Here is a 19548-nt window from a genome sequence, read left to right as displayed (position 1 = left end):
ACCGTAAAGTACCGAGTATAAGCCCATAACATTGTAAACGCCCATCCCCCACCTTGGAGCAAAATCCGTGCAAAAGGTGAAGTACCGAGTAAACGCCCACCCCCAACTTTTGCATGGCTAAACAAAAAACACGAAAAATCGAGAAAAGGGAGAGAAAAAAGGAATGCCGAAGAATGTCGTGTCAGAGTTTCTTCCCCTTGCTTTTGGCGCTTCTTTCCAAGAAAATGCCGAAGCGAAAATCTTACTCAGTAGAATTCAAGAGTTTGGTGTGGACAGAGGGGTGTTGCAGGTAGCTTTGTTTCCTCCTTGGGGATGAAGCTACCAGGGGAAGGGATTGTGTTGGAGGTGCGGGTAGAGGGGTAGCCCTCCCGGTGCTCCCCCTTGGACCTCCCTAGTCTAGGACCCTGGGTCTTCGCGAGGTGGCCATTGTGGCGTAATCCCTCCGGACTAGCATAACGTTTCCCTATCCCAAGACCGACCGTGCGTGGTCTATGACCACATCCTCTACGAGGTGACCCTATCAACTAGGCAGCGAAAGCCCCTAGGCGAAACACGGCGGATCTAGAGGAGAGAACCTCGATAAAAAATTTGAGCTGCCATGAAGACGGAGCATGTTGGCTGAGGACAGCGGGCAGACCTTCTCTGCCGACACCCATCTACAGGAGAAAACCAGGCATGCACGCATCAAACCCAACATAAAACCCGGGAACGTAGAAGAAGAAGAAGAAGAAGGTGTGGACAGAAAACAAATTAGGATGTGGCGAGCTAACAGAGCTTCTGCAGCATGAAACTGGCAGAGAAAAGCGAAAGTTGGAACTGCACCCTGGTCGGACTGTGAAGTCGGAGGAGTTGGAGGTGATACTTTTTGAGTTTCTACAAGAAGAAAGAAGCGAATTAGGGCGAGTTGTTAGATACAAAAAGACTTGCAGAGAAAAGCGCGACAGATAGGGGCGGGTCTGAAACTTCAAGACTTTGATGCGTCAAACATGTGGCTACAAAGGCGGAAAAAACGGCACCATGTATCCATTCGCCTCTGTACGTCCAGTAACCAGAAGGTGCCGGCAGATTTTGAGGATTTCAGGTTTTTCAAGTTGTTTTTAAATAAAAGCTGTTTTTGTCGAATAGACATGCTTTCAATGGGTTCATTTACGAGTGATGGTGTGTAAGCCTCACGTATGTCTGTCTGCGAGTTTAACAAATTTTATAATACACAAAATATCTTCATGTTGTTTCACATTTGCTTTAGTTTGAACAAACATAACACTTTACATACCAGATGGTATCATTATATGAATCATGTCTCCATTGCAATGAAGAATATGTTCGTGCATAGGGTCAAGTACCGAGTATAAGCCTACCCCCCACTTTTGTCCGAAATTCGTGCAGAGGGGAGTGGGCTTATACTCGGTACTTTACGGTAACTGTATAATACTGTTTCTGTGGGAGAAAACATTGCGGCATGCGAATTTCTTCGGCTAAAGCTCCTTGTCCTTGACCCGGTGGCCGGGGTTCAACCTTTGTCTCGCCTCGCTTCCCTCGCCGCCTGTCAGAGATTTCCCCCCAGGCCAGGCGTACGCCAGTTTACTGATTGCGACTTTATCTTGTGTTTATGGTGTGAAATAGTTTTGTTTTGTTGTTGTTGCGTGCTTTGGTTGTATAACTACTACACTGTGACATCTGTTCTTGTGATCGTTCCGCAGTTATAGTTTGGATACCGGTGGACTTGTAGTTTGTGTACATTTTTTTTCAGGCTTGACGAAAATAGTCGTGTTTAGAGTCAACTGAAAGTTCACAGATTCGCAGCCTTAGATTTTGTAAAAAGAATATGGATGTTTTTAACTCTTGTCCAGTGTAAAGGGCTTTATTAATGGTTTTGAGCGGTTCGGGATAATTAGAGAACTGCCAGTCACGCCAAGAGCTGCCATAAACAACACCGCTCATGATAAAGTCGCGGCGTGCCGGTCCCTCGCCCCAGTAGCGCGACAATCGCCTGGCTAAACCCCTCCAGAGACTGATCTCTGACCCCTCCTCCAAAGTTCGTTTTTCTCCACACGCCACCGCTATTCAGTCGTTGCTTGCTTGGCTTGGTAGGGGAAACAATCGCCGCGTCGTCAGTTGAATACTCTTCTGAAGAATTCCGTGTCCTTTCTACCCCGGCCCGTTCCAACAAACTATTGTGCCGAATTGTGTAAACCCTCCCTCTTTGTGTGTGTGTCTTTCCAAGCCACGACGGGACGTGTGATGTTAAAAACTTTCTCTCCCTTGACCACCCGGCAGGGCCGAAAGAATCTTCTCCCCCCCCCCCTTTTTTTGTTTAGGAAAAAATCGTCCCTCGCTCTTTTTTCCCCCAAACACAAAAACAAGTTATGCTTTCAAGTTCACTTTCTAAAACGGAAACATATCTCACACTTTGGGGCCATATCATCTTTCAGAAACTATTCGATCAAATCAGTAAACCTGTACCGTGCGTGCCGTGCGCGTGTCACAAAGGGAAAGAATATTCCCCCCGTTCTTTATTTCACCCAAACAGAAACTGTATAGTTTTAGGAAAGATTCGTCCTCGATCTTTTCTCCCTTGTGTGAATCCAGATTGTCTAAATCGTTTGGGTTCAACTTTCTCGTGTGCATCAACTTTTTTGTTTGTTTTTCATCTCACAACTTTTGACTCAAAACTTTTTCGTTTGCAGTCTTTTTACTGCGAATCATAGATTGTCTAAATGTGTGTGTGTGTGTGTGTGTGTGTGTGTGTGTGTGTGTGTGTGTGTGTGGGTATGTGTGTGTACGTGTGTGTGTGTGTGTGTGTGTGTGTGAGCGAGAGAGAGAGAATTGATTTAAGGTTGATGGCTTCACATCTACGCTACCGTCATGGTTAGACAGCTGTGGACATCTCACGACCACCCAGACACCGTGACCCCACCTCCCTCCACCCCCTAACTCTGCGCAACCATTCCCACCATTGTGCATCGGGTTCAAAAACGTTTAGTTGTGTGCGCAGAGAATGTACGAGATGATACATAGGATTTTGAAAAACTGAACGTTTTCTTGTGTGTGTTTCAGGTAGAAGGCAGGACGAGCAAGGCAGCGGACTAAGCCTTGGATGACTGCTGATTACTATTTAAAAACAAACAAACGTGTTACTGAAATAAAACAATATACTCGACACAAGTCACAACTTGTTTTCCGTCTGTCTGTGTATGAACTGTTGTTAGTGTAAAAGTAAAGATGTCCATTGCAAGTTTAACGTTGGCTTATGTAACCAAAGCTAAATAGGCTTCAAAAAAGAAGCAATATATGGTAATAAATGTAATTAGTAAATTAATGATAAATAGTTCTTAGTGTGCGTTAGTATGAGTGTGCTGTTGTTTTATTATAATATAAAAGATAAATGTAATTTTGTGTGGTTTGTTTATTTATACATATATTTATAATTTTAAAGTGAAAAGTAATAATTGACAAAAGGTGTAGAGAATTGACTACCGTGTAACACAAAGAAATGTATACCTATTAACCTGGTTCTATTAGTAAGATCAGTTTTAAAGTGTTGGCAGGAAAACCACACTGCAGCGGTACCTAGTGACCTCAAGACCGAATTCCGGAGTAGTCGGCTTTCACGGCTGACGTCACAAAACTTTCCCCATTCACAACACTGGAGTCTGCTACTAGGCACAGAAAGTACTGTTTCTAGTTGGACAAAAAAGCAAAAGTCACAAATCCAATTGCATTATGTACGGATGAACGGCACAAACACAATATGTAAAAAGGAGAAAAAAGGAAGGTACGCGAGGTAGAAAAAAATCGATTTAAAGTTTACTGTTTTTGAAAGTTTGCTGACTTTTGGCATATTCCGCCTGCCGTACGTTACGCTTTGCTGCCAGCCACACATTTTATCTGCGCGAGCTGATAACACACAATGGGGGCACCCAGTGCACGTGCGGACGCTGCAGATCTCGGTGAGTGAAAATCCTGTGTTACAGTCTCTTTATGATATAAAATTGCATTGCTATGAGTTGTGTTCTGTCTAGCGAGTTATAAAAGTACGTTGCAGGCAAGCTATGTGTCATTTTATGAGTAATTTCACTTAATTTCTGTGAAAAACGAGTCAAAATGTATGGTTGGCTAACGGAGTCAAATCCACCGGCAACCTATTCAGAGAATCATTCCATTTGTGACTCATGTCGAACTTAGTGTGTGTGACGCGTGCGCGCGCGTGAGTGTTAGTTGGTGTGTGTCTGTGTGTGTGTCTGTGTGTTCAGTATATGTGCACCTGTCCCACTAAATGTTTTTAACATAGAGGGGGAATCGAGACGAGGGTCACGGTGTATGTGTGTCTGTGTGTGTGTGTGTGTGTGTAGAGCGATTCAGAGTAAAATACTTGACCGATCTTTATGAAATTTGACATGAGAGTTTCTGGGTATGATATCCCCGGACGTTTTTTTCATTTTTTCGATAAATATCTTTGATGACGTCATATCCGGCTTTTTGTAAAAGTTGAGGCGGCACTGTCACACCCTCATTTTTCAATCAAATTGATTGACATTTTGGCCAAGCAATCTTCGACAAAGGCCGGACTTCGGTATTGCATTTCAGCTTGGTGGCTTAAAAATTAATTAATGACTTTGGTCATTAAAATTCAGAAAATTGTAATTAATTTTTTTTTATATAAAACGATCCAAATTTACGTTCATCTTATTCTTCATCATTTTCTGATTCCAAAAACATATAAATATGTTATATTCGGATTAAAAACAAGCTCTCAAAATTAAAAATATAAAAATGATGATCAAAATCAAATTTCCGAAATCGATTTAAAAACAATTTCATCTTATTCCTTGTCGGTTCCTGATTCCAAAAACATATAGATATATGATATGTTTGGATTAAAAACACGCTCAGAAAGTTAAAACGAAGAGAGGTACAGAAAAGCGTGCTATGCAGCACAGCGAAACCACTTCCGCGCTAAACAGTCTCTTCAGTTTCACTGCGTTTTGCACGAGCGGCGGACTACGGTCATTGTGAAAAAAATGCAGTGCGTTCAGTTTCATTCTGTGAGTTCCACAGCTTGACTAAATGTAGTAATTTCGCCTTACGCGACTTGTTTATCGTTGTCATCGTTGTTGTTCTCAGCACCGATCTAGATGCTTTTGTTTAGAAGGGGAGTACGAGTAGATGATCCCGCTTTAATAATAAATTTCCGCATTTTTCAGATGAACCTGAGCCAACATGCGTCATCTGTAATAAGCCAATCCAGAACGGACAACAAGCTGTGCACCAGACTGACTTGAAAAGGGGGTAAAAGGCCTCAAAAAAGCCAGTCAGTTACGTAATGTTTCACTGACGTTCCAAGTAGGCCAGAGACTACATAAGGAGTGTAGGCAAGAGTTCTGCAACGCCAACTCGATAAACCGTGATAATAGAAAACGCACAACAGAGGAATCAGCGAATGTGGCTACCCTACGTTCGAAGCAGAAACAATTTGACTTTGCGCATGACTGCTTGTTTTGTGGCCAGCTTGCTCTTGAAGATGACGAAAAGAAAGTATGTCCAGATGTGTATTTTGTACGTTCGTGTAGTTTTCAGCTTAAACTTCTTCAAGCATGCCAACAAGAACGAGGTGTAGGGGACAAATGGGGAGAAATCGTTCGAGGTCGCCTTGAATTTGCACCAGATCTGCATGCAGCTGATGCAGTATATCATAATCAATGTAATGTAAATTTCAGAACAAAGAAAAATGTGCCAATTTCATTTAACTCTCATCCCGATACCCTGGCGAAAGAAACGACGAAAGGACGACCAGAAGATCCAACTCGAACAGAAGCCTTTCTCCGAGTGATTTCCTATCTTGAGGACAATGAAACTGAACAGGTGACTGTAGGCGACCTTTGCAAAAAGATGGAACAATATTGTGATGAACCCTTTTCTGAAAAACACATGAAAAGGAAGCTGGATCAGCATTTCGGTAAAACCATCATCATTACCAGCACCAACAACAAGTCCAACATCATAACTTTCCGTGTTACTGCAGCGGACATTTTATACTCATTTTCAAGAACTCCAAAAGATGAGGATGCAACGACTGAGAAGCTGCGAATTGTAGAAGCTGCTGCAAAACTAATCATGTCTGACATCCGGGAGATGAAATCAAACAAAGACAAGTATCCCACAAGAGATGAAATCGGAAACCTTGAACACAATCTTGAGTATCTGCCCGAGTCTGTCAAGCTCTTTCTCCAGACACGTATGCACAGGAAGAAGGAACCACAGCTGAAAATTGCATCGCTGGGACAAGCTTTGGTGCAAGCAACATGTCCAAGGATTGTGATGGCACCTCTTCAGATAGGGCTTGCTGTCCAGCTTCACCATCTGTTTGGTTCAAGGTATTTAGTTGATCACTTGAACAAGCTGATCGACTGGAGCCCTGCACTACTGATCTACCACCCGCACCAGAGTCATTACTGAAAGTCATCAGATGTAACTGTAAGGGAGACTGCTTGTCCAGGAGGTGCACCTGCAGGAAGCATGGATTGGAGTGTTCACTCGCTTGTGGGGAATGCAAGGGGATTGGCTGTGCCAACTTAGCTTCTCTGCAGGAAATTGAAGGCCTTGAACTCAGTTGAGGAAGTATAAACTGACACTGTATGCGTTTGAGTTCTGGACAGAGAAACTAGCACTTTTCAGAAGCGCTACCATTGGCAGACTTAACTGATGTAAATGTCCCTGAGACACTGAGATTAGGTCATTTAAGATTTCCCCAAAACTCTATAGACTATTGATTTCCATTGGGTCATTCCCTAACCCCCACTCCACATACGACGCCCTCCTTGTTCATTATCATTATTCGCCAGCCTTCGACAGTACCGGACATTGAGGGGTACGGTGAGTAAGCCTACACGCTTATTGTCTTGTATATATATGGTACTTTTTGTTATTCGCGCAAGCAGTTTGCTGTCTTTTTGCTGTGTTACATTATGCATATTGTATGACAATGTTAGATGTTTTTGTTTTTCATGTTCTTTTCTTTATAATGATAAAGTCCGCAAGATGATGTGCTACTAAGAATATGCTTAAAGTTCGTGTGCCGAGTCGGTCATTAGAGTTACACAGCTTAACTGTATTATCTGTTCACGGCATTCAGGACTTGCGTGAGCAAATACTGTGAACGCATCTATTATTATTGCAAATCGGTTTGTTCCATGTGAAATATCTCACAAAACCCTACAAAATAACATGTTACATGACCATATTTGGGTTTTTTACAAGAATTTTAACTTTTCCGGTAATGTTGTGACGTCATAACCGTCCGAATGACCCACTTGCGCAACCCGCAGCAACCTCCTTTTTAACTATAATGTTTATGTGCCTATTTTCGACCTTTTCATAAAGAAAACAAGACTTTTGCAATTTTGTCCAACCTTCCCTTTTTTCAGACATAACTTTATGTGCCTATACGGCAATGCACCGCTCGTGCGCGCGCGGGGCCAAAGAAGCAAGGCCAGAGAGAGAGAACCATCGCCGCCCAACAGACACTGACTGAAGAGAATAGTGACTAGTCTGAGTTTAACTTTACTCAAAGTAAAGTAAGAATGGAACCTTGAAATGATTGTTAGAAACTGTAGTTAACAAAAGTGTTAGTCAGTATACTTACTTCTAGAGTAACGACTGCACCTGAACCCCACCCCATTTTTGGTAAGGACCCTCGATCAGTGAGTGGTTCTAGACTTAGAATATTGCTGAAGTTGCAGTAATCGTTAGGTAACGTCCCAAACAAAAAAGGAAAGGAATTTTAGATCCGCAAGTACTGCATTGCGGTAGTTATGTAAAAGTAAAGGTATAAAAGCCCTACCTCAGTTTGCCGGGTGTCTTTGTGCCCTGCTATTACCGACAATGTACATCATGGTTAAGGTAACTATGCTTTGTAATGTTTCATGACTTTTTATCTTTAGTAAACTAATGTGGAACTTTTATCAAGTCTGTGATAACTTGTAAGATTGTGCGGAAGTTTGTCGTCTTCTATCTGTCTATCACCTTTATCACAAACGTGAGCTCATTCCTAGTTGATCGGCTGGGTTGTCGTGAAAATGTCAGTGATGAAAGTAGTTGTAGACTAAAGTAGAAAGAAGAAGAAAGCGAGTGCTCAGAGAAAAAGAGAGAAGAAAGATGACAACCTAGCTTCGGTCATACTTATCTGACACACAGGCACGATCACATGCCCATATGCATGTATGCACGCACGCCGCATTCACACACTGAGACGCTTGGTGGTGCACAGTTCCTTAGCGTCCGTGCACAGACACATACACGGACACACAAACAGAAACATACAGAGACCGACTGACAGACATGTACACACGCATCCTTGCGCGCACATGTATACATAACATCTTAGCACAGACACACAGAAACAAGGACACAGAAATTGACACACAGATCAAGATATAGACACTCAGAGACGAACCAGGCGACAGACAGATATACCCACACAAAGACAGACAAAGACAGACAAAGACACACACACAGACAAGACACACAGATAAGACACACAGAAACAGACAGACAGACAAACACACACACACACACACACACACACACACACACACACGTGTCACGTCTCTATTATACTCCACGATCTTGGACTTATCTGTGACTTTTAATAAAGGCTTGCTTATTTTCAAGACCATGTCTGTTCAAAGTTATGAAACAAAAAGAAATTGAAAAATCGAAAGGTTTATTTCATACGCATTACACATCAGATACAATACGATCAAGCTGATGTGCCAATTTTTTTTAAACTTTGCTTGATGGAAAGTTAAAGGGATATATTCCGTTCATATAAATATAGATGTTTCTCTTGACTTAAAGCACAGCTTCAGGTCATATTTTGCTGTTGAAAACGTATTGGTTTGGAGCGTTTGAGTTATGATCATGTCTTCTTTGGTGAGAGAGACAGAGAAGATATTTCAAGATCAGAACAGTTCTGCAGCTAACGAGCATTCATGTTGAGCTGTTATGTCTTCTTTGGTGAGTGAGACAGAGAAGATATTTCAAGATGAAAACAGTTCTGCAGCTAACGAGCATTCATGTTGAGCTGTTATGTCTTCTTTGGTGAGTGAGACAGAGAAGATATTTCAAGATCAAAACAGTTCTGCAGCTAACGAGCATTAATGTTGAGCTGTTATGTCTTCTTTGGTGAGTGAGACAGAGAAGATATTTCAAGATGAAAACAGTTCTGCAGCTAACGAGCATTAATGTTGAGCTGTTATGTCTTCTTTGGTGAGTGAGACAGAGAAGATATTTCAAGATGAAAACAGTTCTGCAGCTAACGAGCATTAATGTTGAGCTGTTATTTCCAACAGTTTCAAGATGAAAACAGTTCTGCAGCTAACGAGCATTAATGTTGAGCTGGTATTTCCAACAGTTTCAAGATCAAAACAGTTCTGCAGCTAACGACCATTAATGTTGAGCTGTTTTCTTTCATTCGAAACAAATAAAATGAGTGTTTATGTCAAACCTTAATATAGATTTCACTTGACAGTAACGGACAGTTTTCTTTTAAACAATCTTTGAGGTCAAACACACACACACACACACACACATACACACACACACACACACACACACAAATCTAGTGGCTGCTCCGCCTGGCGTCTGGCATTATGGGGTTAGTGCTAGGACTGGTTGGTCCGGTGTCAGAATAATGTGACTGGGTGAGACATGAAGCCTGTGCTGCGACTTCTGTCTTGTGTGTGGCGCACGTTATATGTCAAAGCAGCACCACCCTGATATGGCCCTTCGTGGTCGGCTGGGCGTTAAGCAAACAAACAAACAAACAAACACACACACACACACACACACACACACACACACACACACACACACACACACACACACGATAGGGATTTTCAGAGCATGATTAATTTATTACTTTTTCTCCATATGGTTATGCAGATGTCGTAAGGTTTTCAACTTCCATTATAACTGGTATTCAACAACGAGCAAAGTGTAATGGGCAAAATGTAAGCTAACACGACAATGCCAATTGTGATTTCTTGAAAAAAACAAAACAAAATCCAAACAACCAACAAAACACAAGAAGTTACATTTTTCGTAGAAACAAAGGTCAAGAGAAACTGAACAGTCAGGTCTCCCAGTGGCCACAGAACTAGCTCCCAGAGCACTCGGGAAGAAGTGACTGTACACAAGGCTGCGTACAATTTAGATGGGAGATTTATATAGCGCTTGACGTTCTCCAAGCGCTTTACATATTAATTTCTGCCGTGTGATGGAATTTTTTACACAATATATCACGCATTCACATCGGCCAGTAAATCTCAAGCCATTACGGCGAATATTTACTTTTCACGGTCTATTATTCCAAGTCACACGGGTATTTGGTGGACTTTTTAAAAATTTTTTTATGTATGCCTATACATTTTTTTGCCAGGAAAGACCCTTTTGTCAATCGTGGGATCTTTAACGTGCACACCCCAATGTAGTGTACACGAAAAGACCTCGGTTTTTCGACTCATCCGAAAGACTAGCACTTGAACCCACCACCTGGGCTAGGAAAGGGAAGAAAAATGCTTACGCCCCGACCCAGGGTCGAACTCGCAACCTCTCGCTTCCGAGGCAAGTGCACTTTACCACTCGGCCATCCTTTCAGGAACTCGAATCTGACCAGGATTTATTAGCATGTGAAAAATAAATGGAAAATAATTATGTGAAGATACAAATTGCACCAATGGCTATCTTTACACAAAAATAAGTGTAGGTCTGACAAAGCTTACAGTTTTAATACCTGCAAGATAGGGACTTTATTTAAAGGGGTACTATTGACCCAAACTGTCCCTAATTGCTCCAAGATTTGTCCACGCACAGACTCTCTTCATTTCATCAAACTGTTGGCTCTTGTGAGCGGAGATATTACGCAGATCACTATAGAGTACAGATTGGAGTAGAGCTATAGAGTTCAGTTTGAGGTTGTGATATATCACACCTGCGCACACGAGGATTGCTTTAGCATGTATAAGTGCTTGAATGCCCGTGCAATTATTCAAAGCGAAAACGTTGTTTTGGGTAGTCTTTTGATACGGTATTGTCTCCAATGGACATTGCCTTAGTTTACACTTTAAAGTCAGTGCGATCTGACCCTGTACAACATGGAATGAGCAAACTCTCGCTAGACTAGAGGTTTCAATTCCTGAATCACATAGTTTTTGTTTGACTTAACAAATGCACATTCACAAGAACTGAACAAAACACGATGATGAATAGATGCATGCCAGTGTCACAGCCTTTTCTATGATAACTGCATGTTTGCAGATTACATTTAATTTAATCAATTAGCTTCTTTACAAATCATTTCAAAGCAGATTAAGCACAGCAAATGACCTTTAAACACCAAAGAAAACATCTCCAAAGCGGATACTTTCTTGCTATAAAATTCACATACACATAAAATTCAAAACAATCCGCATTTGACGTTAGAATTCAACATTTCTGCATAGCTTTTTTTATGTCAGGCGTGCATAAAGTCTTTCAATACATTGTATCTATAAGATTGCAAATCAAGTTTAATAGCTAACTTACTATAACAAATTAAATAAAGTGTCAACTAAGGTCTATTTTTTAAAAGCCTTTTCTTGAAGAAAAAAGAAAGAAAGTAGTATTACAGGAATAAGGTAAAAAAAAAACACACAGAGGGAAAGGATACTATGTATGCATTTCATGTCTCAATCTTTTACATCACAGGCGATGAAATTATAGACTGTTTACTTTGAGTAATTCTCAGAAAGAAAAAAACATTCCCCCAAATGTGACCCTTCACCACGGAATGAGTCACATGTCACCTTTGCATGATTTTCATATTTTTACATTTTCCTAAAGAGCTTTTTATGCTCTATGAAACCCGTTTTAGAAATGAGCGAAAACTGTTTGAGTTATAAGCCTGTGACTAAGGTGACCCTCACACTGTTACCAGACACTCCCCGGACTTACATTAAGCCTTACGCAGAACTGCGCGAGGTGACATGCGACTCATTTCGTGGTGGAGGGTCACAAATAATTATATGTTATCAAACAGGTTTGATGCGTCTTAAAGATACATTATTCCTTGTTTTTCCCGATCAACTGCACCTCTACAGATGAGATGATTTACATGGACGCATGCCAAAACTCAGAAGCCTGTCTGCTTCTCGTGTGGAGTGGAGATTCTTTGCTGAATTTATTGTGACACTAATTTGTCAGTCAAACCAATGCACATACACACACAGTCTGCACAACAAGGAAGAAGCCAGGATAATCCTTTTTAATGTACACTTGGAAAGTGAAGCATGTGCATGTACACAATCATCTAAAGGGGAAGGATTTTAACCCTTCAAGGTGTCACTGTGTAGAAAGAGACACTTCTTTTCCGATTCATAGGGAAACTATCAACAACAAAAAGGCTAGTAATAATGTCTGTGGTCGATTGAATTTCAACACTTACTAGTCCGCTGGGCTAGCGAATTTCAGAAATGTTTTGAACTTGTGCATCCCTGAATGTGCTTCACACAATTAACATGCATGATTTTTCTCCTTCTTGAAGGCTGGACATTGTGCAGTCATTCCAACAGAGCTGCCAAACTCTTTAAACATTAGAAGAAGGTGACCCATACAACTCTAGAAATTAACAAAACTGTGTATGACATATGGCCATTGAAGAAACGAAATCTGTGTGCCACTATGTGTCACTTCAAGGTACCTGGCACTAGAATCTGTCTATGGGTAATTATTCTTAATTAGGTGATATTTATACATATGCTCTTTCAAATACTTGCATGATCTGCGTTGACTTGTGTTGCTTCAAACTACCAGACTGTGAAAGCCTAGCATCAAACACTGAACATGCATGTTTTTTCTCCCTGGCATGTATTGCCATGTGTTGCGTCAAACTACAAGACCCTGACAACCTAGCAGCACACTCTGTGCATGAATACCTGTTCACTCCTGAATGCGTTAACATGTGTTGCTTCAAATGACCAGACTGTGTGAACCTAGCATCACACTCCCCACATGGATACCTTTTCACTCCCGAATGTGTTAACATGTGTCGCTTCAAATGACCAGACTGTGTGAATCTAACATCACACTCCCCACATGAATACCTTTTCATTCCTGAATGCGTTAACATGTGTCGCTTCAAATGACCAGACTGTGTGAACCTATAACATCACACTCACCACATGAATACCTTTTCACTTCTGAATGTGTTAACATGTGTTGCTTCAAATGACCAGACTGTGTGAACCTAGCATCACACACCCCACATGAATACCTGTTCACTCCTGAATGCGTTAACATGTGTTGCATCAAATGACCAGACTGTGTGTACCTATAGCATCACACTCCCCACATGAATACCTTTTCACTCCTGAATGCGTTAACATGTGTCGCTTCAAATGACCAGACCGTGTGAACCTATAGCATCACACTCCCCACATGAATACCTTTTCACTCCTGAATGCGTTAACATGTGTCGCTTCAAATCACCAGACTGTGTGAACCTATAGCATCACACTCCCCACATGAATACCTTTTCACTCCTGAATGCGTTATCATATGTCGCTTCAAATGACCAGACTGTGTAAACCTAGCATCACACACCCCACATGAATACCTTTTTACACCTGAATGCGTTAAGGTGGCACTACCAGCTGGGAAATTGCGAAAAATCGTAAAAAATGACAAAAAATTGTGACCTCCCTTTTCTGGTAGAAAAAAGCCTGAATTTTACGATGGTGGCAGTGGTTTTGATCATTTTCAAGTATTTAATGAGATGCACACAGCGTTTATTGTGGTTGACATGAACGTAAACGACGCCATTTTAGCAAAACAAAAGCGTTTTGAACACTCCACTTGTCACTGTCAAATAATAAGACCTCCCCTGAAATCCAAGACAATGTTATATGAAGTCTTATATCGCGCGCTTATTCCAGACTCGGACTCAAGGCGCAGGGATCTATTTATGCCGTGTGAGATGGAATTTTTTACACAATACATCACGCATTCACATCGACCAGCAGATCGCAGCCATTTCGCGCATATCCTACTTTTCACGGCCTATTATTCCAAGTCACACGGGTATTTTGGTGGACATTTTCATCTATGCCTATACAATTTTGCCAGGAAATACTCCTTTGTCAATCGTGGGATCTTTAACGTGCACACCCAATGTAGTGTACACGAAGGGACCTCGGTTTTTCGTCTCATCCGAAAGGCGCGTGGCTCCCTCCACACGTCATTTCCCTGTTAGCTGCCTTGTAAGTTGGAATTTGATCGATTTATTCACTTTTTTCACTGTAACATAGCTGGTGTGGTTTGTCAGTAACATGTACCATGCCTTGTGACGGTTGAAAAGTTAACGCAAAAACGCCAGTTTTTTACGGTTTTGACAAGAAATTTTAAAAACTATGAAAGATATTTTCTTCAAATTTAGGGCACAGTTTTAGAACACAAGTGGCTGGCTTTTGTTCCTCAGGCATAACTAAAACTCTTCATATAATGAAAATATGGTATGTTTAATGTTGAATTTTAACGTCAAAATAAGTACATTTTCTAAAAAATCAAAACAAACAAAATATTCATGATGCAAGGTAGCCAGAGGAACAAAAGCCAGTCCTCGAGGCATATTTTAATGTCCCTAAAGACTTAAGCCCTACTCCCTTTAGTGTTAATGCAATCATGTATAAAAGAATACAGTCAAGCAGTATGTAAGAAATGTAAGTCCTTTGTACTGGAAACTTGCATTCTCCCAGTAAGGTCATATATTGTACTACGTTGCAAGTCCCTGGAGCAATTGTTTTGATTAGTGCTTTTGTGAACAAGAAACAATTAACAAGTGGCTCTATCCCATCTCCCCCCTTTCCCCTGTCCCATCTCCCCCCTTTCCCCGTCGCGATATAACCTTGAATGGTTGAAAACGATGTTAAACAACAAATAAAGAAAGAAAGAAAGAAAAGAATACAATATTTCATTATTTCGTAATTACAAGTGAGGAAGTACATTTCATTTTTAGCACATCAATATTGGAGTTACACCCAAATTAAGAACTCTAGGTGAAAGACCATACAATTTTAAATATGTAGACCAAATTTCATGCAGAAAGAACAAAAACACAATTTGTTTATGATATTTTGCAATTTTTCGCGAGTCTTCAGCTGATAGTGCCACCTGAAAAATTGCAAAATATCATAACAAATTGTGTTTTTGTTCTTTCTGCATGAAATGTGGTCTACATGTTTAAAACTGTATGGTCTTTCACCTAGAGTTCTTAATTTGGGTGTTACTCCAATATTTATGTGCTAAAAATGAAATGTACTTCCTCACTTGTAATTACGAAACAATGAAATATTGTATTCTTTTATACATGATTGCATTAACACTAAAGAGAGTAGGGCTTAAGTCTTTGGGGACATTAAAATAATCATGCCTCAAGGACTGGCTTTTGTTCCTCTGGCTACCTTGCATCATGATTATTTTGTTTTGATTTTTTAGAAAATGTACTTATTTTGACGTTAAAATTCAACATTAAACATACCATATTTTCATTATATAAAAAGTTTTAGTTATGCCTGAGGAACAAAAGCCAGCCACTAGTGTTCTAAAACTGTGCCCTAAATTTGAAGAAAATATCTTTCATAGTTTTTAAAATATCTTGTCAAAACCGTTAAAAACTTGCGTTTTTGCGGTAACTTTTCAACCGTCACAAGGCATGGTAAATGTTACTGACAAACCACACCAGCTATGTTACAGTGAAAAAAGTGAATAAATCGATCAAATTCCAACTTACAAGGCAGCTAACAGGGAAATGACGTGTGGAGGGAGCCACGCGCCTTTCGGATGAGACGAAAAACCGAGGTCCCTTCGTGTACACTACATTGGGGTGTGCACGTTAAAGATCCCACGATTGACAAAAGGGTCTTTCCTGGCAAAATTGTATAGGCATAGATAAAAATGTCCACCAAAATACCCGTGTGACTTGGAATAATAGGCCGTGAAAAGTAGGATATGCGCGAAATGGCTGCGATCTGCTGGTCGATGTGAATGCGTGATGTATTGTGTAAAAAATTCCATCTCACACGGCATAAATAGATCCCTGCGCCTTGAGTCCGAGTCTGAAATACGCGCGCGATATAAGACTTCATATAACATTGTTTTGGATTTCAGGGGAGGTCTTATTATTTGACATTGACAAGTGCAGTGTTCAAAACGCTTTTGTTTTGCTAAAATGGCGTCGTTTACGTTCATGTCAACCACAATAAACGCTGTGTATCTCATTAAATACTTGAAAATGAGCAAAACCACTGCCACCATCGTAAAATTCAGGCTTTTTTTCTACCATAAAAAGGGTGGTCACAATTGTTTGTGATTTTTTTTACGATTTTTCGCAATTTCCCGTCTGATAGTGCCTCCCTAACATGTGTCGCTTCAAATGACCAGACAGTTTGAACCTAGCATCACAATCTGTGCATGAATACTTTTTCACTCCAGTGTGAATTAACAGGTGTCTCTTCAAACAGCTATCCCGTGTGAACCTAGCATCACACTCCCTACATGAATACCTTTTCACTCCAGAATGCGTTAACATGTGTCGCTTCAAATGACCAGACAGTTTGAACCTAGCATCACACTCCCCACATGAATACCTTTTCACTCCTGAATGTGTCAACATGTGTCGCTTCAAATGATCAGACCGTGTGAACCTAGCATCACACTCCCCACATGAATACCTTTTCACCCCTGAATGCGTTAACATGTGTAGCTTCAAAGTACAAGAGTGTGTGAACCTAGCATCACATTCTGTGCATGAATACTTTTTCACTCCAGTGTGAATTAACAGGTGTCTCTTCAAACTGCTATCCAGTGTGAACCTAGCATCACATTCCCTACATAAATACCTTTTCACTCCAGAATGCGTTAACATGTGTTGCTTCAAATGATCAGACCGTGTGAACCTAGCATCACACTCCCCACATGAATACCTTTTCACTCCTGAATGCGTTAACATGTGTTGCTTCAAATGACCAGACCGTGTGAACCTAGCATCACACTCCCCACATGAATACCTTTTCACTCCTGAATGTGTTAACATGTGTTGCTTCAAATTACAAGACCGTGTGAACCTAGCATCACACTCCCCACATGAATACCTTTTCACTCCTGAATGCGTTAACACGTGTTGCTTCAAATCACCAGACCGTTTGAACCTAGCATCACACTCCCCACATGAATACCTTTTCACTCCTGAATGCGTTAACATGTGTTGCTTCAAATCACCAGACCGTTTGAACCTAGCATCACACTCCCCACATGAATACCTTTTCACTCCTGAATGCGTTAACATGTGTTGCTTCAAATCACCAGACCGTTTGAACCTAGCATCACACTCCCCACATGAATACCTTTTCACTCCTGAATGCGTTAACATGTGTTGCTTCAAATCACCAGACCGTTTGAACCTAGCATCACACTCCCCACATGAATACCTTTTCACTCCTGAATGCGTTAACATGTGTTGCTTCAAATCACCAGACCGTTTGAACCTAGCATCACACTCCCCACATGAATACCTTTTCACTCCTGAATGCGTTAACATGTGTTGCTTCAAATCACCAGACCGTTTGAACCTAGCATCACACTCCCCACATGAATACCTTTTCACTCCTGAATGCGTTAACATGTGTCGCTTCAAATGACTAGACAGTGTGAACCTAGCATCACATTCTGTGCATGAATACTTTTTCACTCCAGTGTGAATTAACAGGTGTTGCTTCAAATTGCTATCCAGTGTGAACCTAGCATCACACTCCCGACATATATACCTTTTCACTCCAGTGTGAATTAACAGGTGTCTCTTCAAACAGCTATCCCGTGTGAACGTAGCATCACACTCCCTACATAAGTACCTTTTCACTCCAGTGTGAATTAACAAGTGTCTCTTCAAACAGCTATCCCGTGTGAACCTAGCATCACACTCCCCACATGAATACCTTTTCACTCCAGAATGCGTTAACATGTGTTGCTTCAAAGTACCAGACTGTGTGAACCTAGCATGACATTCTGTACATGCATACATTTTCTGTCCTGTATGTGTCAACATGTGTTGCTTCAAATGATCAGACAGTGTGAACCTAACGCCACACTCCGTACATGCATGTTTTTGCTCTCTTGCATGTGTTAACATGTGCTGTCACAATCGGCACTTGAACGATTCTCTTGTTTCAGCCAGGTATCACAGTCACACTCTTTAGTTGAAGGTTCCCCTTGCTTTAGCCAGGTATCACTATGAGCGCTGTCTGCAGCTTGTCCTTCCAATGTCGACACTGTAGGCATGGTAGATGTGTTCTCTGTGGCAGCAACCCCTTTGACTGGCACTGGACAAAAAACAACACCAAAAGACATTCATTTAAGAATATCATTTATTATTGTAATTCAATCAAGTTTGCGTTTTAATGAAACAGATCCTGTGATTGGTCAGAATGCCCCAACTCATTAAAACTTACCGGTCATTAATTACACATTAACATGCTTCCATTTGAAACTTCGAGGTCTTCATCGGGGATTGTAAATCCTTCTTTGTTAATTCGACATTTTGATTGGTCAATGCAATCACTCAGCGGTCAGGCAATCAGCGTGTCTCACCTCCAAATGGATCTGCCTCAATGTACACTTCCTGGCAAGCGTATCAATACAAGTCATGTGTTTCACGTGTCGCCATGACTGCAATAGTTTCTGCCAGCCGGTTGATCATGCGCACGAACGATAGACAAATCAAGGGAAATGGAAGACAGCATGTACGCAATTTGGTGACCGAGACATGAAAAGGATGTGACGTCATGTTATAATGAATGACGAATTGTTCTAGCGAGAACGTCACTTTGTGATTCGGCCTTTGCAGATTTCTCAAAAGGAACAAGCCATGGAAAAGTCAGTCTGTAAAATATAGAAAAGCACATAATAACCTCAAGCGAATTATAATGTGCTAAGCACATCGTAATTCCATGGGACTATACTTTCACCGAAGGCGATGGTAAGTCCGTGACAAGTCATGAATAAAATTGATGAATTGAGGTGCCACTTCACATCCAAAAAGAAAGATCCTTTGAATGGATAGATTTACAATTACAATATCGACCTGCTGCTTTCAACATGTCGGAGTGTGCCTAAATTGTCTCACCTGTGATTTGTAAATGGAATCCTCAATGCGACTCGTCTTCGACTCGTCGGCATTATACTTGTCTCGTCTAAATATCGGGCCCTATTGCTACGCTGAAAACACAATAGCTGTTAATATTGTATCATTGACGCCCGACAAAAGCTAATTGAAGCCCGACGGAGCGAAGCGACGGAGGACTTCAATTAGACTTTGGGAGGGCGTCAATCCACGATGAAGACCGAGAAGTTTTAAATGGAAGCATGTTAATGTTATTGTAATTCAATCTGACGACGATCTCTTTCCTGCTTCCATGCGGTTGTAAACAGACAGAATTGGTTCTGTTCTGTTCACACACTACT

At 41.1% G+C, this 19548-nt stretch overlaps 1 protein-coding gene across 1 annotated transcript in view; it reads right to left on the bottom strand.

Moving 5' to 3' along the window:
* Positions 1-18407, bottom strand: part of LOC138968377 (zinc finger protein 135-like) — a 35217-nt gene extending 16810 nt beyond the window's left edge. The window contains exons 1-2 of the mRNA XM_070340955.1: positions 17997-18407; positions 16840-17828 (exon numbers count right to left, since the gene is read on the bottom strand). Of these exons, the coding sequence (XP_070197056.1) occupies positions 16840-17828; positions 17997-18217 (1210 nt within the window). The 5' untranslated portion in view covers positions 18218-18407. The remainder of the gene's footprint in view (positions 1-16839; positions 17829-17996) is intronic.
* Between the last annotated feature and the right edge of the window lie 1141 nt (positions 18408-19548).

This window comes from Littorina saxatilis, linkage group LG6, assembly GCF_037325665.1.
Source record: "Littorina saxatilis isolate snail1 linkage group LG6, US_GU_Lsax_2.0, whole genome shotgun sequence".
Classification (NCBI taxonomy): domain Eukaryota; kingdom Metazoa; phylum Mollusca; class Gastropoda; order Littorinimorpha; family Littorinidae; genus Littorina; species Littorina saxatilis.
The sequence above is the reverse complement of the archived record's forward strand: the minus strand, read 5'-3'. Positions and strand labels throughout refer to the sequence as shown.